General features: G+C 38.6%; 1 protein-coding gene across 2 annotated transcripts in view; it reads left to right on the top strand.

The window, feature by feature from the left end:
- Window positions 1-26,329, top strand: part of fat2 (FAT atypical cadherin 2) — a 126,297-nt gene that overhangs the window by 65,276 nt on the left and 34,692 nt on the right. For both annotated transcript variants that reach the window (XM_074674897.1, XM_074674896.1), the window contains exons 16-22: window positions 1,754-2,143; window positions 14,646-14,857; window positions 17,466-17,603; window positions 18,886-19,029; window positions 22,955-23,152; window positions 24,571-25,171; window positions 25,549-25,749. In XM_074674897.1, the coding sequence (XP_074530998.1) occupies window positions 1,754-2,143; window positions 14,646-14,857; window positions 17,466-17,603; window positions 18,886-19,029; window positions 22,955-23,152; window positions 24,571-25,171; window positions 25,549-25,749 (1,884 nt within the window). The remainder of the gene's footprint in view (window positions 1-1,753; window positions 2,144-14,645; window positions 14,858-17,465; window positions 17,604-18,885; window positions 19,030-22,954; window positions 23,153-24,570; window positions 25,172-25,548; window positions 25,750-26,329) is intronic.

The raw sequence follows: 26,329 nt of genomic DNA, 5'->3' as shown, positions 1-26,329 counted from the left end.
TTCCATTTTCATTAGTTATAAGAGGTTATAAAATGACGTTTTACTCTACATTTAATGATGATTGAGAGCTGCTGTTCTTGTGTATTTTTTGGCGGGGATTGTAAAGTATGTCGGGAGGTAGAGTCAAGAAGTGATTAGACTCTCAAAAAAAAATAAAATACTTATTATTGTTATCACCCGGCTCCACCCAGATTCTCCCAGAATCCCTCACAGTTTTCACTGCGCAGACTCTAGCTGCACAACTGCTGGCAATGGCTGCGCCTTTGACGGGGGTATTTTGGCTTCAAAACTGTACTATGGTAAATGGTAAATTGGCCTACCAAGGTGCAACATCAGTTGCTGAAGAATGAACATTGTGCAGAGGTGAAGACAACTGCTGTTCCTCAAGTGTCCACTAGAGGCTTTGAATGCTTAAGATACCATGTGCACACAGTGTTTGCACTATTTACTTTGAACAAATAAACTAATATCTCTAGAGCCAGGTAAAAAATACAATATAGCCTCACTCTTTGATCTGGTTTGAAGATCATAAGGCGAAGACCTTGCAGAGTTTGGCCTAACATGGGATGTGGCTTATATTCTTAACAGGCAGATCTATCAGAGCTGTTTGTCTGGAGGCTTTTAGCCCGCTTCAACTCTGCCTCTTTGTCGCTTCCTGGCTGTGTTGTTGACTCAGCCTTCCCAAAATTACGAGTGCCATCACTGGGTTGCACAACCCAAGAAACCAGGGGGTGATGTCACAGAAACCACATCTATGTTCAGTGCACTTCATGGGGGAATAAAAAAAGCTGAATGTAGGACAAGTAGAGTAAAAGTCACATTTCCCATTTTCCAAGCCAGTGGATCATAAGAAATTACTGTTCAGGGACAAATGTTTAGGGTTTTTCTGTTGTCCACAATGGATGTGTGTGCTTTATGTATTTCAGGGTTCCACCCTCCCCTTTGATTCCCCAAAGAAGTATAAAAATGTCATGTGAAGTTAGTCATAAAATTTGAAGAGCACATTCATGTTTTCTGAAAATGGAATTCGAACCATGACGTTTTATTGCACTAAACAAACATTTAAACTTCCATCATGTGAATACCGCACAAGTTTCTGGATTCACACCGATATAAAGAATTGTCAAAGCTGAGATAAATACCAATTGCTTTTGTTATTCCAAAATATTCGCATCCTGCAGATGAAAGACAGCACAGAGCCAAAACATCATTCTTCCATGTTTGTATCAAAATAACATCAGTCATAAAAACTCGAGTATTAATAAAAAGACATGTACAGACAGAGGATGAATCCCCCTTTACAACAGTTTCCTTTTCAGTGTTATTTTCTTGGCACATGTTTAAAAGTTTCTGTGACTTTAACTTTGGACAGTTTTTAATCCTGAGATTACACTGTTGAAAGTTTGATGATGTTTTTCTTTTGTATTTCCCTCTGTGTACTTTGACATCATGTCTTCACTTTTAATCACAGACACACCTTGTGGAAATACAGATGTGGTTTTGATAACAGTAGCAATTCCTTGGCTAATTTGTTCTCCCTCCCCAAGAAAGGAATCTGGTTTCATGCAGTAGCACGTCTGTCAGAGCTTTTATGCAACTCCACCTCATAAAACATTACTGAACAAACAAACTAAATGACGTATGACATGTTTTATTGGTCGTGTCTTCAAGAAATGCATAGAGTCATTAGGCAAAGTTCTGTTTATGTTCAAGGCAATAAGCGCTTTTATTCCTCTGTGGTTGTCTCCTGCAGGTATAAACTCAGAGGTGAAGTACTCCCTTCTCGCAGGCGACAGCGGTTACTTCTCCCTGGATGAGTTTTCAGGGATACTGCGCCTCGAGCGGCCTCTCACACCAGATACCCCGCCTACTTTCGAGCTGAAGGTAAAGGCGACTGATCGCGGCCTGCCTCGTCACCTGTACTCTGTCGCCACTGTGACGGTGGATGTGGTTTCCCTGGATGACTACCAGCCTGTCTTCCTGAGCTCGGAGTACACAGCTCAGCTCCCAGAATCCCTAGCTGTTGGGTCAGAAGTGCTGAGTGTCTCTGCCCTGACGAGAGATGGAGGAGGGCCTGACCCGGTGGTGTACCACATCGTGTCTGGGAATAAGCACAGATGCTTTCGGCTGGACTCACGGACAGGTAGGAACTTTTTTCAGTGCATAAAGATATAATTTACACTTCTTAAAGCCTCTTTCTGGGGTTGTGATGGAGCACTATCATTCTCCTACCCTCAAAACAAGCTTAACTAAAACCAAACTTTTTAGAGTGTGATCAATTATTCATTGGAGTTATTTTTTTCTTTAGCTCTGGCATCTTAAACATTTTAACGATTTTGAAATCATCTTTGGTTACTAGAAAGCCAGAGCCCAGAGGGAGATATATTTCAGGATAATTAAAATGACTTATAAATGATAGACATCGCTTTACATTCTTATTATTCAACCATTTATGGAAGACATGTATGAAAACTCATTCATGCATTTTTTAAGAAGCATCTGACACTCACAGTTTTCTACTTTGGGATTTTCTTTTTTAAGATAACAACATCTACAATTAGTCTAAAGCACAATAAAACGTACTGTAATCGAGGTGACCTGCATGTATTGCAGCCAGGCAGTAGGGGGAGCCTTAAATATAATGGCCTCAATATAGGAAAACACACCATTTAATTTTCTTGTTTAATACTTTAAAAAAATCTACACAGAAGTAGGATTTTCTGAAACACAAGCTTAAAAGACAGAGAAGTTATTCACAAAAAAAAAAAAAAGGGGTGATGGGTTTTACGTTCCACCCTGCAGCACTTCAAATTAATGGATCTTCAAATCTTGCTAACTGCTTGATTATGAGAGCATCCCTCTGCAATTTTTGCAAATTTGTGTCTCAGATCTCACACTCAAGTTTTGTATTTCACTCTTTTTTGTTTTTTTTCTGACAGTGTTCTTTGACTGAAAGGTCTCATTCAGTGATAGAGTCTGGTGAACATGCAGATTAGTGTTGGAAACTTTAACTTTTCCAAGAAACATACTTAAAAACAAAGTTTAGGAACATTTCTGCTGCAGGAAAAATATCTTTTCTGAAGTGTGAAAACAAAATTCAACGCGAGGCCTCCCAACATTAAAAAGAAGCAAAAACAGTAAATTAATTTCCCTTCATGGTGGATCGAGGCAGCACGTGTCCCCAGCATGTGTCACAGTTTAATTAGTAATGACTTTACATTAATATTCATGGTAACATTCTTCTCTTTTTAATCATCAACGTTTAAAAAATGAAGGCCTCTTTAATTTCTCTACTCAGATGATTTAAATGATAACTGAAGGACAAGCAGACCAGATGTCCTCTCTTCCAAACTCTTTCCCATTAAAAACAGATCTCTTCTTCATTATCGATCAATGTTACGATTTCTTCCTGTCACTTCGATCCATCAGCTGTCCCTTGTTTTGTTTCATCCTTTGAATATAAGCTGCATTATTGATGCTGGAAGTTATGTGAAGATTTCTGAGCTGAAGTCAAGTACTCCAACTTTTCATGAGCTCCACTCATAAAACTCTGCAGGTTTTTAAATCCAGCAGGGGACAGAGTTTGGTCTGCCCTTTGGACTGTGTGGGACTGTCTCACGGCTTACTGCCAATAAATCATTAAAGGGCAGCTGGTCAGAAGAACTGCACTCATTGATCACTGTCCTCCAAATTAGGTTTTATTATTCGGGGAGAGGAGGGAGGTTTAAAAGTTTGAAAATCAGAGAAGAGGGGTGGACAGAACAACAAGTCAAGTTGTTTTTTTATTTCTGTGTAGCTCAGAATCTCAGATCAAAACCCACCTCGGAGTGCTTGTTCAGTCTGTAAGTCTGAAAACCTGAAGAGCTCTTAATCAGCTGAAGAAAACACATACAGGTATTTTTTCAACATGCAAAATTAATAAAACATCATTTCCAGAACTTGTTTTGTGAATCATGTGAGACAGCTGAGCATCAGCCATGTGAGAGACAAAAGAGCAAGGAAAAGTAAATTGCAATCCAAACAGTAAACTTGGGAAAAAGAGATTCTGGGTCTCTTTAGGGTTTGATGATCCAGGTCAGTGTCAGGTTTACACACCAGCAGTCAGAAAAGACAGAGAGAGGTCCCAGGATAGCTGCTGGTGCAGCACAGAGCAGCCTGAGTGAAAACAAAGGAGAAGGGGAGGAGAGAAGGAAGGGATGCAAACACTTGAAGGATTGTGGAGGTAGACACAAAGGGTGAGAGGACGTCAGTGCTTTTCTGTTAAACCCTGTCAGCATGACAGAAATGAAAAAAAAAAAAAAAAACTCGGGTTCAGAGATGTTTGAAACATTGTTTTTAAGTTATCTTTCTTAAGGCAATCACCTGCTTTAAAAAAATCAGCAGAAAAAATAGGCACTACTTCAGATTGAAGGAAAGAGGATTCTGTTCACTTTAGAACACAAAGTCTTCAACAAAATTTGGCCATTTGGTGTCAGCAAGGTGGAATATGAAAGAGGATAATAATAAAAGGAAAAGCAGTGCATGAATCTAAGACTGCAACACATCTTGAATGAGATCTGACAAGTCTCAGATGCACATCCACTTGCAAAATTTTCCAAAATTTACCAGGAACTCTGCCCAGAAACTCTGCAAAACTGAAATCTTATCAAGTGTTTTTGTCTTATTTTAAGTAAAAATTCTCTTACTATACTTAACATGGGCAACATCCAACTCATTAGTCCAGGAAAATGTCTTGTTTTGAGTTGTTTAAAGACAAAATGAGGTCTGAATTGCTTTCAACAAGTAAAAAGTAAAATTTTTCAATGGAACCGGAAAAAAATGCTCAAAAATTTGCCTGAAACTAGAATAATGTCTTAATACAAGTAACTTTTTCTCTTGTTCCATTCCATTTTTTTTACTGGTTACAAGCAATTTAGACCTTTTTTTTTTTTATAAATAACTTAAAATAAGACATTTTTTCTGGACTGCTTTGGTGAATGTGGCTCAGATTAAGTCGAAAAAGACATTTTCTACTGAAATTAAGACACTTAATAAGATTTCAGTTTTTTTTTGTAGTGAACTCAGAGTAACTTGTCCACAAACACATTTACAAGGCTCTCCTATTGGTGCGCAGTTGAGTCTCAGGAGGCAGGACATGGTATCAAAAACATGCTGTTGAAGCCTTGACTTAAGGGACAGATTTGCATTTATATTAGCACAGGAAAGAAGACATGCTGACACCTTCACCTTGCAATGATTCTCCTTTTGCAGCCTTGGATGTCTTTATTCGTCTTATCATGTGTTGCATGTAATGAACATCAGCACACCAACATTTTCTCCTGCTTGTAGCGAGTTTCCTAGCTGGAAAATGACAGAGTGGAAAATCTAACTGTTTTTGATCACACTAGAAGCGTTGCTTAAAAATTTCAACTTTTTTTTTTTTTTTGACAATGACTCATTGTGTTTCAAAAACAGCTCAGATACCACCTTGTAAGTCTTTTCATTCTTCGAGTACTTGCAAGCAGTTAGCTAGATTGACTCAATCAAGCATGAATGATGGGACCTGTTTTGACCGTGCTGTGAGGTTCGAAAAAGACAGATCTTAGAGATTTTATTAACATGCTGACTGAAGGAAAAGGTGGGTTGGAAATCTTAGACTCTATACTGCAGCACGAGAGAAAACTAAGCTGTATAAATAAGCAGGCGTTTGTAGGAATAAATTATACTGGGCAAAGGTTGCTGAGGCTGCTGAGGTTTTTTAGTAGAGGTATTGACAGGGACTTTATATTTATTCATGCGTTTTATTGAGCTAAGCAGGGAAATAAAATGCTGCTCCGATAGCACGTGTTCTGGGATAAATCCCTCAGGTAAATGTTTGTGTAATCAATCATAAATGAGATAAAGTTTCTCAGGTCATATGTAAAAGTTTTGTTGGTCTCTTTTTTTTTTTTCAATGTAGTTTTGGCGTTGAGTCAGACAGGTGGATTAAAGATGAGATTCTGTTTATTTGCTTCAAACAGCTGGACTGATCCCTTCCATCTCAAACATCTGCTGATCCATCCTGTGTGTTTTCTCTTCATATCACATGGTGATCATTACAACTCCAGAGCAGCTTTGTTCACAGTTTTCTGCCTTTGTTTCGACTCTCTGAGCAGCTGACACATCCACAGCCTGATTTAAACCCGTCTTGTCCTAGTTTGTTCCTGATTTGTACACAAAGTATTGAGTGTCACCGCGACAATAACCTAATTTACTTCACAGTCAACCTGCAGTGCTTTTGCGTAGCTGATAACAGCAAAGTCAGCATTTGTGTCAAGAGAGAATAATAAAAATTCATAACCAGTATAACCAGAATACCTGCTCCGCTGTCTGAGAAAGTGATTCATAGCCACAGCCTTCAAACGTGCTCCATGAGGGAATGATCTCAGGCTATTTTTCTTTTCAGCTCATGTTTTTACCTGAGGAGATTCACAAAACCTTAGGTACACTTTAGAGAAGTTTATTCGTCAAGTTTGTGTCTAAATATGGAGACTTTTGTGCCCTTAACTTCAACAAAGCATGCATAGCTCCCTAAAAGCTCTAAACGTAAAAGAATAAGATAATTTCAACTTGTTTCTAAGCTAAATCCCAAAAATACTGGTCAAAGCTGCTGTGTGCACTGCAAAAAAATGAAATCTTATCAAGTGTTTTTGTATTTTTTTAAGTAAAAATTGTCTTATTATACTTGATATGAGCCACTTTCAACTTATCAATCCAGAAAAATGTCTTGTTTCAAGTTATCAGAGTACAAAAATGAGGTTTGAATTGCTTGTAATCAGTAAAAAAAATCTGCCAATGGAACAAGAAAAAATTGCTTGGAAATTTCCTTGAGACTAGAATAATGTCTTAATACAAGTAACTTTCTCTTGCTTCATTGGCAGATTTTTTTACTGGTTACGAGCAATTCAGACCTCATTTTTGTCCTTAAATAACTTTAAACAAGACATTTTTCTGGATTGGTCATGTGAATTTGGCTCATATTGAGTCTAAAAAGGAATTTTCTACTGAAAATAAGACAAAAAAACTTGATAAGATTTCAGTTTTGCAGTGTGGAATCTAGTTTACACCTATTCTGGTGCCCCCTGTCCTGAAAGCTGTTCCTCCCTAATTGTTATCAATTTTTTTCCCCAAAAAAATATGATCAGCTGTCCTTAATCAACCAACAGTATCATTCATTGTTTATACTTGGTGTGAAACGTTAAAGGGAGGCTATTTCTTTAACTCTCTGGTCTAAAACCTGTCTTCTTGCCGTGGCTCCAGGCTTTAAAAATCTTTAAAAATCCCACCTGACATTCTCACCATTGTTGCTAATGGTCATGGTTGCTTTTGTAGCCCACAAAGAATCATTAGTATCAATTACAAGCCATTTCCCAGTTAAACTCCTTCATGGGGGATTAAATAGTTTGGCTTTAAAGAGGCATGACAGCAACAAAACCATCTGCAATATGATTGACATTTACTGGAAAGTCATGTGAACCTCCTGAATTTCTGCCTCAGGGTGCAAGAGATGACAGCATGCTGCAAAAACAGCCTTTTTCACACCATAATCACATTTTTCACACCTGAGTGTCTTGATCTGTGATCTGTGAAAGGCTGTTATGAGGAAGCTGGTCAAGAATTTGATGAGAAAGACATGGGAAGTTTGGGGTTTAAATGACTTGTGGTGAACTAAATCAGTGAATTTAGTGTTTTTGTGTGTGTTGTCCTAGAGAGATATGCTGAGCTTAAGCACGAGCAGGGAAACTGGTGTGATGTATTTGACCTTGTATCAAAGCAGATTCATAAGCTTTCACAAACACTGGTGAGATTAGCCGATCTGCTGCATGATGAAAATCTAATTCCTGCAGCGTGCGCTTGATTTAACAACCCCACCGAGGAGCTGTTTTTTAAATTTGGTGGTTAATGACTGTTTTTCTCCTTTTTCAGTGTGAACTGCTGCATGACATACACAGAATGACTCACTGGCTTGTTGATAATTTATGAGATAAGCTTCTTTGATTTTTGCAGAATGATTAAAACATAACTAAATTATTGATGATTTACGTCATCATCAAGTATTTCCATGGATGCTGTGAAGGACCATGTGTTTTTTTAAACACTCAGCATGTCACAGTTCGTCATGTCTCAGTGTAGGTGTCAGATGGATGGTGGGTAAATCCAGCATGACGGTGAAACGTGTCACTGAATCACAGTGAAGTGTTAAACAATTTCTCTGTGGGTGAAAGTTTTGTGTTGTCAAGCTGCAGATGTGACTGAAACGGAAAATATCTGATGAAGATAAGCCGTGTGATGGTGTCACTGTGTATGGACTGCATAGAAGTATATAGAGCAGATATCGAAGGCCAGATTGATTAACTGTCATCTTCAGAATTTAAATAACCATTTCATAAACCATGACTTGACTAAGATACATCTATATTTTATGCAGCCTTTGGGTAGTTGTGTACTTTTCAAAGTATCACCATTCAGCTGACAGCCCAGCTGCTTTAGACTGAACTTCATCGTCTCACCAACATGTGGAACTTAACATCTGTTTTCACCAGAACACATCCTCATTATAATGTCTTCTCTTCTGCTACTTTGAGTGGATTTATTGGGTTTCCACTGAAACAGTAGAGAATAGTTTTGTGAGTAATACTTTTGCAAATGCTTTTTGAATGGTTTGAAGGTAAGGCTGGGCTCAGGAATGCCTGATGGTTAAGATTGAGGCCAGATTACACCTTTCATCTGCAAAGACTCTGACACTAAAGGGGGAATATTCGTAACAGCATGTGCAGCATTTTAAAGCTAGTAAGTGACCGCACAAGCAGATTTATGAAGAAAAAATATGTTAACAAAGACACAACGTAAAGAGAAGCAGTCTCTTTTTTAAATAACTGTGCATGAAACAAAATAATCATACGTCTTCTGACTGAATAATGGCCCCACACTTGCCCATGCCTACGTGAGTGTGTACACACAATAATACATGTGGGATACTGTCATTAAGGTTGACCAAGACAAATGTTCTTCTCCCACTTACTTCTTCCAGAGAAGTCACATCACGCTGTGCAGGATGAGCTCAGTTTGCTTTCAGAAAAACACAAACACTGACAGATATCGGCCTGTATTGACAGAAACTTGGCTGCAGGGAGCCTGAGCTGCTGCGAAGCTGCACATAAACAACGTTTACCTTCATGAAAGACACAATGTGCCGGATTTAACAGCACTTAGTCACTGCCACAATAAATCTCTGAGTCAGATTAGCATAATTACCTGCATGGACATGACTGTCTGCCCCTGGTGGTTTCTGCTTTGAGTTTTTACTGTGTGAATGTGGAGGGGAAGCTGCTGAGAAATGTATGTATGTTTTTTTAAAGCTTGTGCCAGTAACAGCTGGTGGAGTCAAAATTAATGCCATGATTCTTGATCAAGTAGAGAAGAATTTTTTTGATATGACAGATGATTAATTTTGTTGTTTTGTCCCTAGCGTTTTGTTTTGTTACTGTATGTAAAGAGAACTACAGTTAATGTTTTGAAATTATTTTAAAGCAAAGATATAACAGCCTTTAAACACTTAACATTCTCTTCAATCCAAATCCCTTTGATCAAAACTCAAAGACAGCTTAAGAAATAAAATAAAAGAATACAGTAAATAATAGTTTCTTTTAGCTCACACAACTAAGTAGAGTTTAAATTCTCAAGGTCCAACTAGTGGGACTGAAACTGACAAATTATTCTAAAAATAAGCTCATCTAAGGATACTTGCAGCTGCCTTGGTAACACATTAAGCATGTTAAAAAAAAAACAACAACTAGCTTTTCCTGTAATTTTAGTAATTGAAACTCATAAAACTTTAAAATATAGTAATCATAAAACCAGGATAAATTTATCACACATTTGTGTCCATCACTCTTTTTAATAGTATTTTAGTAAAAGTCTACCTTCTTTAGAGCACTTTTTAAGTTGCTTTTTCTCCGTAAAAACATGTTGAACTGAGTAAAACCTGACTGGGTGGGCTCTACAGCTTGAAATATTTTTTTCTGAATTTTTTGGATTCTGATTTTAGTGCTCTAGTATAAAAAAAAATACAGATTATTATTTTGTATTATTATTATTATTATTATTATTATTATTATTATTATTATTATTATTATTATTATTATTATTATTATTATTATTATTATTTTATTTTTATTTTTATTTTATTTTATTTTATTTTATTTTATTTTTTGGGGGTGGGGGTGCAATTAATGGTTAGGTTTAAATAAACTTCATATCTAATGAATTAAAACATTAAATTTAAAAAAGTTAAAAGGAGGATAGTTAAAGTGTTAAAAAGAGACTCTGTGAAATCAATCTCTGGTTCGTGGATCACCACACTGTAGATGTGCCAGAAGTTTTCAGTTCTCGAACAAGACAGTAGTTTGACGTCATGGTGGTGGCAACCTAACCAGACAGAAATTTCCTTAAACTGTCAGATTTACTACAAATAGGGTCAATAAACACAAAATGGAGATCTTCTATATTTGAAGAAGACCTAAAACCTGGCACTGGAGCCAAGAACTTCACAACTGTGAAAGTTGCAGTAAAACTTGTTTTCTTCTGCTAACATATAAGTCTATTTTCATTTATATGTAAAATTTAAAAGAAAAAAAGCACCATCCATTCTATTTTACAACCCTGGATCCCTGGATAAACCAAGCTGTAACCTCTGGTGTTAAAAAATGTACCCAATGCTGAAAGGCAAAATAACCCTGTAGTTCCCCCGAAGATCCACTTGGGGTTGCTTACACCGTGCATATTTTTTTATTGCAGAGTTCAACATGCTTATAGAATGGTAAATATTCTTTTGTTTTTAATTTTGCAGACTTCTGTCTTTGGGCCTTGAATTTATCTTGAGAAACACTGTGTGGCTACATCTTGATTTTATGCACTCTGTGACCGAAACACATATGCTCTTTCAAAGAGGTTACACGGAGAGACCAAGAATTGCTGCAAACATGAGGCAAATTGAAAAAACTAAAAGCTACCCATGATGCAGCAGTTCTGTAAAAAATGCATTAGTGTCATTAAGCAGGCCCTTTGTTAAATTGCTAAACAGCCATCGTTGGTTTAATACACCCAGATAATAACAGGATCAGAGCCTTGTACATGTGAGTCAGACCTGATTATAAATGTAGAAACCTCCTCTGCTCTACTCGCCAGCCATCATCGAAATTCCCCCGAGCAGGCTTTTAATAAATGATTAGTAGAAAAGTATGTGGATACACTGATTGAATGAAGAAAAACAGACAGAAAAGTATGAATGAGACTTCAGTCATTGATGAAAAGAAGCTCAACCAGCCTCCTGTGGTAAAAAAAAGAAAAAGAAGTAAAAAATAAAAAAATGAATGAATAAATCAAGCAGCTGGGATCAGTCTGACTCTGGCTCCTGGTGTGAAACTCCTTGATCTTAGAAAATCAATAAAGTGAGAACTGCGCTGGCTTTTGGAGACACTAATAATTTACTTGTTGAAACCTGGAGGTGTTTAGTTTGGGGGGAGTGTTGGATGGTTGTTTTTGTTGGATCTCATTTTGTTTTATCTTAATGAAGTGCGGTTCAGCAGCAGACTGGCTGGCGGCCCACACACTCTGTTGGATATGACGCTGCTGCTGCCTAAGTCCACAGATGCACTCCGCCTTCGTGAGGTTTAATGAGCTCGCTAACAGAGGAGACCTGTCTCCTCAGAGTTGTTCGGAGTAATAAACATAAAAAGTTAAAACAATTTACTGTCTGTCTCCTGTCTCCAAACAATCTCATCTATAAAGCTGCCTGTGGCTGCCTCACCAGAGCACAAATTGCATGCTTAGATTTGGTTTATTGGCAACTGTTTGAGATGTGATTTGGTTAATTTATGAGTGAGTCAGGGTTTTATTACAAAGAGTGTGAGGGAAATGAGCGGTGGCTGCTGATTGGACTTCTCTGTTGCAAGCTGAGACTGAAAGATATCGTATTCACATGTATATTTTATTAAAAGTTGCTCATCAAGTTTGGAGGTTGAATCATTGCCTAATTCTGATTGTCCACTCACAAAATGCAGATAGTTGCAGCATAAACTAAAGGCTAAACAATCATAATGTAACAAAGAATATTTCAGTGTTTTGCCTAATTTATTTAAATTTATCACTCAAAAATCCTGTGACTTGCTTTGTCTTTGTATCAAGTCCAACATCTTATGAGAGTCCCTATTTTCCCTGTTCACATTTCAGTTTAGAAAAAAAAAAAAAAACTATTTATATTTCGATGTCAGTCACATCTTTGATATCACCTGCTTCCATCACAGCAATCATTGGATGGAGAGGCTCTGCTGAGGATGACTACTGGGAGGTGAAGATCTTTATCTGCTAAGTTTAAGAGGTTTCCAGCATGTCAGATAAATGAGGACCTCAAACCATCAAATCCTAAGGGAGTGACTCAATAACAGACAAAGGAGTGGACATGTCACAGTATATCCTCTTTAAGACTCTGACATCTCTTTTATCGCCACCGTAAATTGAGGTTAAAGTTGTCGCAAGGATGACAGATATCACGCGATGACGGCGGCCAGCTGCAGCGAGAAATTTATAGATCCTGAAAGGTTAAACTCACAGCTCCACTGAGCTGACAGGACTGAGGGTTCACAACATATGTCACATGACGCCACATGCACACATGCGTGGTGTTTGTTTGACTTATGGAGGACATTATCATACAAAGCACCCTGTTTATACCATGAGAATATCCATTTTAAGCAGTATATTAGGTTTATCACTCAATACAACATACAGCCTGCATTTCAATGTGATGTGTGTTCATGCAGAGCAGCCTCCCGGTCGTTTACACAGAGAGAGGATGATAACTGATCACGATTGAGATTGGATCGTGCTGAGGATTTAAAATGAGCAAAACCAATTTTGAATAACAGTTCAAGGCAACATGAGCTGTTGATCTACAGATGTAGAAATTTGTGCATCAACTGTTTTTTAATTCTCTTTTTTTCTGTGCTTCAATTAGTTGTTTTTAATGAACTTATCCATTATTAATGAGAAGATGAAAGTGCTCAGTATATCCCAATCCATCTCAGCCGTTCATGGAGCAACACACTAACAGATCATTAGCACAATAACTCATTTGACCTGCACTATGTCACCTCTGCATTTTATTTAAGTTTCTGTTATGCTTCATATTTGCACAATGAATTATTAGCTTTAGCATGCTAAGTGGCCTCTTAAGCCAAAGAGTTGCTCATTAGTTCCCATCATGGTTAATAATCATCAAGGGAGCAGATACATTTCAAGCTCCTAAATAAAGGAGTAGTTGAATTCTATCCTAAAAGGAACCCAATAAGGGCTTGTGTCCACTTACTACAGTACTACTGTTTTACGTTGGTAGCACAACACTGAAGGTTACACAAGTTGTTCCAGCACTTCTGCTTCCCTGTTGTTTTCAAAATTGGCTAAACGCTGCCTCTTAAGGGAACTTTAGGGATTTTCAGGTATTGCAGCACATTTCACCTTCTCTCAAGTGAGACATTGAATGACAACTTGTTTCTGACAGCTTCCTCTAAAACCTATTGTTCTGTTGGATTTGTAAGCTAATTCAGTCCATGTGTTATATGGTTTCAATATTCTCAAGATGTGCTTCTCAACTTTTCATCTGCCCACCATGAGACCTAAGTTACGCAACACATTTTTTATATAATGAATGAGTGACAGCAGTCGATCCTTCAAGGGTGAAACAGTTGGAGAGCTAGATGAAAAATGATTTTAAAGCTCTAAAATGTGCATTTAATTACCTATGAACCAATGAAGTTGTGTTTTTGGGAGAGTTTGTCTGTCTGTCTGTTTATTTGTCTGTGAACAACATAACTGAAAAAGTAACAAACGTATCTTGATGAAATTTTTTGGAAATGTTCAAAATGGAATCAGGAAGAAGCAATTAAATTTTGTAGGTGATCTGGATCCAGGACTTTTTAAAGGATTCTTTATCATTGTGAGATAGTGCCATCTTCACCATATGTGTATATAACTCCACAATAAATGGTCGGATTGCTTTGTAAAACAATACAAGACAAGGTCACCATAATTTCTGACTGATGTAAAAGTACGATCCAGATCCTGCCAATATTCCGGATACTAAGATCTGGAATATGAGATATGTACTGGGTCATCATAATTTTCAACCTTCCAGGTAACAAATTATCGTACAAACCTGCAACTAACACCAAGTGGTAGCAGGCAGTTTGCTAAATGTGTGAGTATAACATTTAAGTAGGACTAAAGTGTTGCGTGACAAATACAATATGCTTGCTAGAGGCCTGTGCTCTCTGAGTGTTTTTTTGTTTTGTTTTGTTTTGTTTTGTTTTTTTTATTTTTTTTTTCATGTAAACCACAGAATGAAGTCTTAAATATCTTTTGAACTTCTGATGACTTTTAAGAGACAACAGGTCAAGGGTCATCCAAAACAAATAGTTGAAAATGACACAGCAAACTTTTATTCATACATTCTTGTTAAGTCAGAGGGTAAGAGCTAGAAAATATCTGATGTCCAGTTCTTATCGAGAGAGACCACCTCTGTCATACTCACATTTTTAGTGGAAATAATTCAGTGCTCTGTGGTTTTGCAGGTCTCCTGACCCTGATCGCTCCTCTGGACTTTGAAGTTGCACGAGAACACTACCTGTCAGTGGAGGGAAGTCGGGGCAAGTCATCCCTCAGTGACATCACCACGGTGATCATCAATGTTACTGATGTGAACGACAATGCCCCAGTGTTCGGAAGAAGCGATTACAGCGCAGAGATATCTGAGGATCTGACCCCTGGAGGCCTTGTGATGAAGGTAAGAGGAGTGGCAAATTAAGCTACACATAAAGAAATGCAAAAGATCATCTGTAGGTAAATAGAAAGACGACGACTGTGGTGTTTGGCATGTTTTCAAGTTTTTGATAAATCAGTGTTAAAGCTGAAATTTTGGCCTTTGTATGTCCTCCTCCCTTCACTCCTACCTGCTGCACAAAGAAACAGATCATGTGGCCAACAGTTTATAGCTTTAGAGCAAGCAAGGCTGAAAAGAAATACTGAAGATTGCATTAAATAAATCACTGTAGGAGGAATTCACTCCCACATGTACAGAATACCGGGCACATTCATGCATTGAAATATCGGTAATCTTTAATTGAATCACGGAATCAACTTTAAAATAAAAATATGTTTTCTGACATTCAGTTTAAATGCAGAAAGATTATACCTTATCTGTTCCTCAACACGTGCACAAACACAGAAATAACTCCTCCATATCAAAGGTGTAACATATCAATATTTGTTGCTCATACAAGCCCATGCGCTCAGATAATCTGGAGTCAAAAACAAACTGAAAAACACATGCATGAGTAATACGGCAACGCCTGACAGCTGGCAGCTCACTGATGATTCAGGTAATGAAAAGAAGATTACAATTTAACAAGATTTTGAGAAAAAAAAACAACAAAAGAAAGAAAATCCAACACATGAAGAATCAAATGTACCATGAATCCATACACAATAAGACGACATGGCAGCAAGTGATGATCTGTCAGCTCTTCATTGATGTACAAGTGTTAAAAACAGTAAAAAAAAAAATAACACACTCACATGTACACACAGAGACACACACACACATTTATCTGAGGACATGTCAGCCAGCATCTGTCAGGCAGGCAGCAGAGATAACACAGCAATAACACAGCTCAGTGGCTCACTGATGGTTGCACCACGGCTCGATGATGAGTCTGTAATCACATGGTTTCATATTTGACATTTTTCTTCACCCGCCCCGCGTTCACTTCTCTCCATTTACACCATTTAACTGCAGCGTAAAATGTTTTGGCTGTTTTCACATAATTGAGGGTGTGTGTCGTCTGTCAGAGGAGAGAAAATAGGATTCATTGTAGCACTGAGCTAAAATGGTGGCAATTAAGAGGAAAACATGGACATGATGTGCTTTGAACATGGGTTTAATAAAAGATATCTCCATTATTATGAGTCATCACTGTTCCTCACTGGACCTCACTGGTTTCCCTCACAATAAAAAAATATAATTATCCTGCCCTGAAACATGTTACAGTGAACACATTTTTTTCTCCAACCTGGTGAAATAAGGCAAGTCATGAAAAATGATTATTTTTGATTTCTGTATTGCATCAACCATAAACAAGAACAAACAAAACCTCTTCTCAGTAATACAACTTAAAAAGTGTTTGCTGTTGAGTTAAATCCTCTAATAGTAAGGTTGAATCCTTATAAAAATGACATTAGATTTTTATACTTCGAAAAAAAAATCATATAAATTCAAGGGTTGAAATCACTCAACCTGAAGTTTTGAGTCTCTACCTTTTTCAAATTGAAGGTCACAGACAAAAAAAAAATTAATACAAGTTTGCTGCTGCTTAATTTTTCATTCAGAAAAATTTCCCATTATGATGCTTATGGGTGTGAATTGATGGTTACAAATTATTAGGAAAACTTTCAGATGCTGACTAAACTTTGCAATACCACTGGAATTCATGGGGGCAGTGTTGAGCAATGTTGCCAAGAATACTTTAAAATATAGATAATGGGGTATTTTTTTTGCAAAAAAAAAAAAGATTGAAGTAGGCAGATTTTGCCTCCTCTAGGCAAAAACATAGTCAATATCACTCCAGTGCCACCTTGTTTGTTAAAAACTTTTTCTGACATAAAGGGCCCTGGAAATTAATCAGAGGAAACAAGCTCCTGTTTTTTCAATTAATTTTTTTTTTTTTTTTAAAGAACTCGCTCATCTAAAGAACCAAACAAATAAAATGCCTTGATTAAAAAGTGCTTGGGTATAAAAATGGGTTAAAGCTGTTAAAGCAGTGTTATTTAGACCCAAATGAAAACTTTAAAACAGGCTAAGGTTCAAAGTGTTTCAGTTAAAATTGAAAAAATAAAAAATAAATAGAAATAGTGCTTACTGGGCTTGTTGCCCTCATTCTAACAACCAGATATCTTTGTGATAAAGAATATTATGAACCATGAGTGGAGCACCATTAAAACATTACAGACACATTGGGATACAGGAAATCATGTCACATGTAGAGCATTTCCTGCTTTCCTGACCTAGATTCTTCTTGTACTTCTGAATGTTGTCGGTTGAAAAAAATGTCCTTCAACACAAGCATCCGCGTTTGTTGAATGAACACATCTCTGCCCATTCAAGCCTCTGAATAAGCTGAGATCCACTTAGCTGACGTGTCCAGTACAAACGTCAGAGCCAGGCCTTACTTTACTGTAGCTTCACTGAATTACGTTTATTAAAAGTGCTTTGTAAAACCTTGAGTGAGACTTCTGTGTGACCTTGACTCTTCTCAGGAAAAGGAAAGATCAAAAATGGACTTTGTCTTGAATGAAAAGACATCTTTTCTCTTTCTACTACCTTTCTTTACCTCCAGGTAACAGCAACTGACTTGGATGGCCCAATCAACAACCTGCTGCGTTACTCCATAGTGAGCGGAGACCCTCTGCAGCAACTGTCTATCGACCCTCGTAGTGGAGAAATCACTCTGCACACTTCACTGGACAGAGAGGAGGTCAGCTTTTCTTTTAGTGTGTGTATGTGTGTGTGAGTGTGTGTGTCCAGTATCACAAGATATAGAGGGGGATTGACAAAACTATTACAACACACAATAAATTAGAGGCTTTGCAGTTTCAATTTAGCATTGAGATCTGCAGTTACTGTCTCAGCTATTCTTGTTTACTTGTTGTAACAAGGTAGAGTAACACAGACCGCTGTTAAACTTACATTAATGAAGATCAAATGAACCAGCCAGAAGAAATGGTACAGCTCTGTTATAAGGCTGCTTTACCCAGATGTTTACAGTAGTTGTTAGGTGTCAGCCAATTTGCAGAAGCAAGAATGCGAATGCAAACACCACGATGTTAATGCAAAAGCCACAGCACAAATGCAAATGGGTCTTAAGAATATAATGATTGTTTTTTTTATATATATAACTTTAGCTATGATAAATATAGCTCTAATGCTAAAAAATAAAAGTTCAATAAAGGATATCACAAAGTGACACCCCTACAAAGCTATATCTGTCATTGATGAAGTTAATCATTTTTTTTTACTTTTACAACTTTTCTGTGTCTTTTTGGATAAGTAACCTATTCAATTTCAGTTGTGGCTGTACTTCCATCGTTTTGTAGCTTTTGCACTCATGTTTTTGCTTTTGCATTTGTGTTGTCGCTTTTGAAATCATCTGACACTCACCCGCCACCATAGATGTTAGCTTGGATTAGCTGCTAGCTTTTAACATTAACATTAGCTTGTTTTCAAATGTTGAACATGCGTCAATCGCTGTATGCATTTACTTGTAACACAGTCACACACAAAAACACATTATCATTAAAACTCGTTAAAAAAACAGGCAGTTTTCATCTCACCTGTGTGGGCTCCAGCCCCAGGTGAACACTGAGGCAGGGCAGTGAGTTAACTTACAGTGTGACAATTGCCAACTTAGAAAGTTCACATTTTCCAACAAAGAAATGTGAGTGCACAGAATTAATGCTAATTGTCATGAACTTTAACTTGAAAAATGACGTTTCAGGAACTCAGTAAAGTCTTCTAAAGTAGACAAGTGGCTCAGTTTGCTGGGCTAACTCACAATTTTATATTAAATGTCAATATTTCATACTTTCAAGTCCTTACAACTGGAATTACTATTTTAGGCTAAAAAAAATGCAAGTTGGCCATTTTATAGTGTATATGTACTACTTGACCTTAAAATACTTGGCAGCCCAATGAAATGCTGTACCAAAAATGTCATCAAAGATAAAAACTGAATAAAACCCACATCTGTCTTCTTTTAGACCCCTCACTATTCCCTGACAGTTCAAGCAGCGGATGAAGGCAGTCCTCCTCTTTCTTCTGCTGTCCACATCACCATCACTGTCACTGACGTCAATGACAACCCACCTGTGTTCTCCAAGGTTAACTACAGTCTGCTGCTGCAGGTACGATCGCCACAACATCAAATACATCTGTGTGGGCATTCATACCAGGGATGTTTTCAAGCAACTAATTTGAGGCACTCTCAGAATTAAGCACAGCTATGATGTTATTTACTAAGGACAAACACAGGATTGCAGAGTCAGTGAGTATGACTGAAGCTAGTGGAGTGAGCACCTTCGGTCCCTCTTGTAGGTTAATGATCACATACCTGTGCTGTTTAACTGGTTATATGTCACTTTAAATAAACATAGCCAAGATCATGAACAAGAGCATCAAGTCATGCAGAAGATGCAGACCTGACACATCACCATAAACCAAAAATAAAACTCTGAAACAACTAGAAAGCCTTTGGAGGAATCGCCTACTCATCAGCTCTTGCAGACAACCCCTGGTGTCCTGAGGGGAGAAGCTGCTGCTGCATTCATGTGTGAAATTTGACACCTCGTTGAAAATTATGAGAGGAGAATGAGCAGATCTTGTAACTCCTCATTAAATCTGGTTCAGTTCATCACTTGATGATGTGTGAGTCAGCTGAAAAAGCTTGGCTCTTTGAAGGTATTCCCCAAAAACAGACGTCAGAGGTGCCAAACATTCCTCCAGCTAACCTGCAGACGTGTACCTGCTCTGCGCCTGCCTTCTTAATGAGGTGATAATGAAGACAGATGAACTATTGACTGAAGTTAATTAAGGAGAAATCACTACAGATCCTTCACTCCATATCAATCCATTTCTTTCTGTATCATTATAACCCTCACCCACTCTTTCTCCAGCACTCCAGTGAAATATGCTGACCTGTAAGTGCTGCTCCATCATAACTGTGGCACCAAGAGCTCATTAAACCCTGTGCTGAGAGTTCGAGAGTGAAATGGATCAGAGAGGTGAAACCGGAGTGAAGTCTATGAAGGCTGTGGGGAGTAAGGAGGCAAGGGATCAGCTGTGGTGATTTGTTGAACACTGGTGACATTTCTTGCAGCTTAGCTCCTTTTTTTGTTTTGAGGCTGAATCTGTGCACCATATCTGCATGCAAGCATGCAAAAAAACAGGCGCAAAAATACTAGATTAGACTAGATTTAGCCTCAGATGACGTCTAAAACTTGGTCTTGGATTTTAATGAATACGCTCATCTGTGCACCAATCTGTTACAGGAATTTCTCACCCCAAGGCAAAATGAACTCATGTCACTGGAAATGCTTCGCCCTCTGTGCTCCAAAACAGAAGCTTAAAGAGCAAGCTGCTCTGCCAAATAAAAGTGTTATATCTGCTACCACTGACTTGTATTTTAAAAGAAAATGCTTCCAGTTATTGTCTAGCAGTTGCAAATTTGGACACCGCTGGCACCTGATCGAGAGTAACCAGAGGAAGCAGCTTGAGCATGTGATCAGAATCCTCATGGACCTCCTCTAGAGGCACATCCAGCAGGGACAAGGTCCCAAAAGTAGTTTGCTGGTAGCCCATCTGATCTGAGAACTCCTTGGAACCCCCAAGAGAAGCTTGAGAGAGGGACTTTCGTGTCAATCGCTCCATTTTGCTGTGAGCCAGGTGCTCTGTTTTCACAACTCCAGCCGGCCTGTCACAGACATGACTCAGTCACTCCAGCTATTCTCGCTGACAGCTTAAGTTTCCTCCGCCAGCCCGCCATCACTCCACCTGCTGCAGCTCTGCCAGCTCAGAAACTCCCATCTACTCGTTGAATATGTGCTTTGTGAGCCAGAACGTCTGCGCTGTGTGGTTATGGATCCAAACTCTGTGATACTGTCCCATCTGCTGATGTTTCAGCAGCCGGCTCGGCCCGATGAAGAAAGCTCCGAGTGCACTAAGCAGATGGAGGCTGCACAAACCGTGGAGCGGAGTTGTCATTATTGTCAGACAGGTGTTGCAGAAGTGGCCTCTTTTCTCTTGTAGCTATTGTCTGACTACTTGTCAGTCTTTGAGGCCCACTTTTTATGACTGGTACATCTGTCTCAGCAAAGTGTCGGCAACACATTAGGCTGGAGAAGACTTTGATTTTAATCCTAAAGCAGCGGATGGACAGGCAGTTAGATATCTGTTCAGGAGTGCTGGAAAAAAGCAATATATTCTTTACTTCTCTATTGATTTTCTGCTTGTTCCAGAAATGCTGACTGGATTTTGTCTTCGGCCCAGCCCGCTGAACACTGACACATGAATAATCCATATTTACAAGTTTCACACCTAGCTGAGGCATCTGCACACTCCTGTGCTGTGCCGCATCTGTCAAATAATTCCATTTAGACAGGGGCAGAACAGGGCAGAACATGTTTCAACAATGGATTTGATTTTTTTGGAAAAAAAACCTCAGCCAAAAAATGAGATGAGCTTGGCTTTGAAATTGAGCTTTTGATGTGTTTGCTGCTTTTATTTATTTATTTATTTTATATTTTTTATTTTTTTTTAAGAATTTCATACAGAATTTAATGTATTATTATTATTATTATTATTATTATTATTATTATTATTATTATTATTATTATTATTATTATTATTATTATTATTAATTTATTTGCCATTTCCAACTCTTCATCCTTTCTTATCAAGAAGCGATCTGATAACTTTAGTACAGCAGCAGCAACTCACACAGTGAACAGTCTGTGCAATTATCATGATAGCTTTAGCTTCAGCATCACACATTGCAGATGTCATTCAGCCAGAAAACCATTTTACCCTGGTAGTATGTGATGTCTAACTAAAAAGTTAATGATTCCTCAAAAAATACTGCTGCAAGTGAAGGAATCAGACCTGCGTTGGTGGCAACAGTCTGCTAGTGAAAAAAGTAAAGGGGGCTGCATTTAGTCATACTCCTCTGTAAGAAAGGATTAGAAAATAAAGCTGGGTGAAACAAAAATAAGATAGTCCTCCTTAAAATAACCAAACACTGTGATATGACTTTCAAATTTGACCTTATTCAGGAAAAGGTCACATAACTGTTCTGCTGCTGCGTAGGTTGTCGGACATTGTCACACTCTCAATATCTCCTTAACAGCCTCTGAATCAGAGCCCATGGTGTTGTGATACAAAGGTCCAAATCAGATCTATTTGAGAGTTCTTGTATGGTGAAAGTGTTACAGTATTATAGAGAAGTAGGCTGAAGCTGTCTGGTTTGCTCTTTCTGTCCCAAGCTAGACCCACCTTGAAACCCTGTGGAGGGAAGCTTTGCCCAACCATGGTTTAATCTCATGTCTTACTTTTTGCATATTCCTCACGTTCTTATGAAACAAATCTTTCGAAAAACAAGGCTGTGTTTTATGATCCATGCTCTAATTGAAATGTTGGAGACCACACTGGAGCTGTTTCATGTTTTAGCCCATTAACTCCAAATTGTTTGTATTTCATTGCTGCTCATCTTTTAAAACATGTAAGTTTTCAGATTGATAACACAGCCCCTGAGGAAACACTGTTTTCTATTAACTTCAGTAGGCCGTTAAGAATCAACATGACAGAGTATTTTCAGACGGCTTTTGATAGCTAATCCGTCATGGTGAAAAATTTAAGGGTGTTATGGCTTGGCAGTACAGCAGTTTTAATCCACAGAGCTGCCATCAAGTATTGATGAGATATTTTGTCAAAAAGTCAAACCTAAAAACTGGAAACAAAAGCAAATGAGTGTGTTCACCTTCAACAGATGGAGCTTAAGCGTCCTGTGGTGGAGTATCCTTAAATGCACCTCGGATGCTGACTTTGCAAACAGACACCAACTTACTTTAAAAAAGTTATTAAGATCACAAATTGTTTAAAATGATTATATAATCCACTCTTTGAAAGCTATGCTCCCCTGTTAAGGAACCACAGGTAAACTTCATTTCTATAATCTTCATGAAGGGATGGTCTCAGTACACTACAGAGGTGTGTCATTAAACTTAGACTAAAATCACAAAGTTTTAAAGTGAATATATTAACTTTGTCTTCCTGCAGGAGGGTGAGTCAGTCGGCAGCACCATCCTCCAGCTGGTGGTGACAGACAAAGACACACCAAAGAACGGCCCGCCTTTCTCCTTCCACATCGTCAGCGGCAACGAGGACCGTCGTTTCCATGTGGACCAGGGCGGCCTTCTGTCTCTTTCTGCTCCTCTGAAGAAGAAAGTTAAACCCCATCACCAACTCAAGATCCAGGTACAAAACTTCCAAAACAAACACAGACCTGAGTTTGATTGATAAACACGCTGAGTTTCCCCTTCTGAATCCCTGCTGGCTCATCTGTTTTTCACACTTTCTTGACATTTGAAAACTTTCGTGTGTCATTTTTCTTCCCTGCTCTGTTTTCACCCTGTAGGCCTGAAAAGAATCTATTGTCATATCCTTTAGATTACACATTTTGCTGAAGATGAAAATCTGACAAATCGTCACACTAGACAAAGAATCAAAGACGTGGTTATTGTATTCCTGTTTGGATGGCAAAACGCTGATGCCCTGTAGAGTTTCTCTGGAGGCCGAAGTCGCTGTGTTGCTGAATGTGCTGTCAGGAAAGATGGCAGACACACCAACAAACAAAAGTGGAAGTGGGGACAATCATTTCCACTGTCTGCTCTGGTTTAGGAGAGAGAAGGAATTTAGTGGTGGCTTAGGCCTACAAAAAATCATCTTCCCTTTAGCTTTAGTTGGATCTGGTGTCTCTCTTTAAATTAATTAGTACTGTCAAATCTCTATAGTCAGGTATGCATTCTCCAGAGGACATGAAAAAGATGTTGAAGGATGTCACAGAAAATCAAGTAAATCTGACAAAACTGGGAGGATATTTTTGTATTTTAAAAACTGAGACCATTTTTCAATTTGTTTGAGTAGAAAAGGTAGATTAAGGAATATGCCAACCAATTATGAGTTTAGTTATTACAGAATACAGAGGAGGATTAGGGCTGCTGAAAAAAGTCAATTTTTTATTTCTATTTTTTCACACAGAATTCTGAGAAAAAAAGTCAGACATCTGACTTTAATACTTTAATCTCAGAATTCTGATTTTTAGTCATAGTCATAGTAATAAAGAAAAAAAGTTGGACCTGTTTTTGTTAGTGGCCTTAATCCTTTTTAGTAAGTTAAGGATTTAACTATACAAAATAGATCATTTCGGAGAAAAATGTTAAAGTAATAAAGTAGCTTGGAGTAATAAGCTAGATTCTCAAAATTGTTTTTTTTTAATTTGTTCATTTTATTCTATTTTATTGGAATTTATTTGTCTATCTGATAAAGCAAAGACTTGGAATGAATAACTTGTTTAACATTTCCAGTTTTAGCAAATCTCTAGTGAATGTGAGACATCAGCAATCTTTATATTACTAAAGGAAACAAACTGTGTAGTAGTTACATAAATTCAATAATCAAACCCAACTTTTCCTCTTTATGAACCCTCACTCTGGTTGATAGTGCTCCAATTTTTGGTTTTTGAAAAATAAATGGCCGGAAAATTGAAGTCAATGAAATTCCTTAGCAGAAACACAAAAATGCATTGTTTACTTGTTTCATCTTCCTCTAGACTGCTTTTAACTCGTCATCTGGACTCATTGTTATCTTCTCCATTGGTTTCTTTTACTGATCAGGTGACCGACAATGGCCACCCTCCCCTCTCCTCCATCTGTGTGGTCAACATCAACGTCACTGAGCAGAGCAAGTACCCCCCCACTGTGGTGCCTTTAGAGGTTTTCATCACCACTACTGGCAGACTGTTTGCTAACCGTGTAATCGGCAGGCTCCACGCCTCAGACCAGGACCTGCAGGATGTTCTAACCTACAAGCTGGTGTCAGAGCACCCAGATAAGAGCAGGTTCTCTGTTGACCTGTCTGATGGTAAAATCTGGGCGGATGAAAATCTGGAGGAGGGTTCTTACTCCCTGAACGTCAGCGTGAGTGATGGGAAATTCACAGTCTGGACTGGGGTCAAAGTTCACGTTTGGGCTGCAGACCAGAGGACGATGGACTCAGGCCTGACCCTGCAGCTAGTCGGATTGTCCCCAGAGGAGTTCTTGGGTGACCACTGGAGAGGACTCCAGCGCAGCCTGGGACAGGCTCTGGGTTTACCCAGACAGGAGCTTCACCTGGCCAGCCTGCAGCAGATACCTGACACCCAGGTCCTGGAGGCCCTGCTGGTCTGGAGACCTCAGAGTGGAGTCATCCACCCTCTGCCAACCAGCAAACTAGCAGGTAATCAATGAAAGTGCAAAATCTGGGAAGAATTAAAAAGTGAAATAGGTCATAACTGACTGTTTCCAGTGGATTCAAACTTTAAAAATATCAAAACCTGCTAAAAGTTTCACAACACAAGTATCTAAACAAGCCATTATGAGAAGACAGTGAGCTTTGAACACTGAGGGACTGTTTAAAAACCTTAATGATACACTTCCAAATCATTTACAGCTTAGCACAAATCACATCACTAATTAGCTTTTAATGTGATAATAATTGCATTTCATTGCAATGATAATAATGGATCTGCATAGCAGGTGCACTTTGGAGACAAAGTAAACCAGGTAATCCCTCTGAGAAGAAGTGTCATCTGAAATTCCAACTCTTTGATGCAGGTATCATATCAGACCTGGAGGACTCTCTGGGCCTCAGCATCCTCAGGGTGAGCCACAACGGCTGTCTGGGTACCGGCTGTCCGCCTCGAGGCTGTAGGAACGCTGTCCGACTGAAAGGAGAGAGACTGAGCCATTTCACCACCGCCAGAGCCGGTTACATCACCCCACAACACACCTGGGAGAGCATCTGCCCCTGTAACGGTATGTCTGTGTGTGTCCGTGTGTGTGTCTGCATGTAATCTGCTTTAAAGAGGTGTCAATGAGGGGGTGTGTATGAGCACACTGAGTGTGTGTAACGGCGGCAGCCTTTTATCAGCAAGAAGACAATTTAGCAAGACACAAACACACGGCTCATCAGCCTCCTCTGTTCTGAGGAGCAGGACGAGTCTGCAGCCGTGCAGCAGCAGCAGAGTCGTCATCCTCATACTTCTCTGGCACATATCCTGTTCAAACCGCTGTGTTAAATTAGAAAACAAGCCATACGTGTGCCTCAACAGAGTCATCTCTTTCAACTCAGTTAACATCCACACAGAGCAGAGAGTGCATGCTGTCCTCCCCTGACATCTCATCTGAAGGTGGGCGTAGTTGTGCAACATGGAGCCACACAGAGGTTTAACTCAGGTTTACCTCCACCTACATTTCACCTTTACTTCATTTTACCAGGAAAAGATGTATGAAGGGATTTGAGACACTATACGAAGAAAAAGTAAAGATGCACAGATCTTCAGAATTGCACCAGGATGTGAAATTCCTGCATCCACAGAATAATCTTAACATCTTG

This window comes from Halichoeres trimaculatus, unplaced genomic scaffold (assembly GCF_033239565.1).
Source record: "Halichoeres trimaculatus isolate MK-OKI-2021-1 unplaced genomic scaffold, fHalTri1.1 fHalTri1_scaffold_7, whole genome shotgun sequence".
NCBI lineage: Eukaryota > Metazoa > Chordata > Actinopteri > Labriformes > Labridae > Halichoeres > Halichoeres trimaculatus.
The sequence above is the reverse complement of the archived record's forward strand: the minus strand, read 5'-3'. Positions and strand labels throughout refer to the sequence as shown.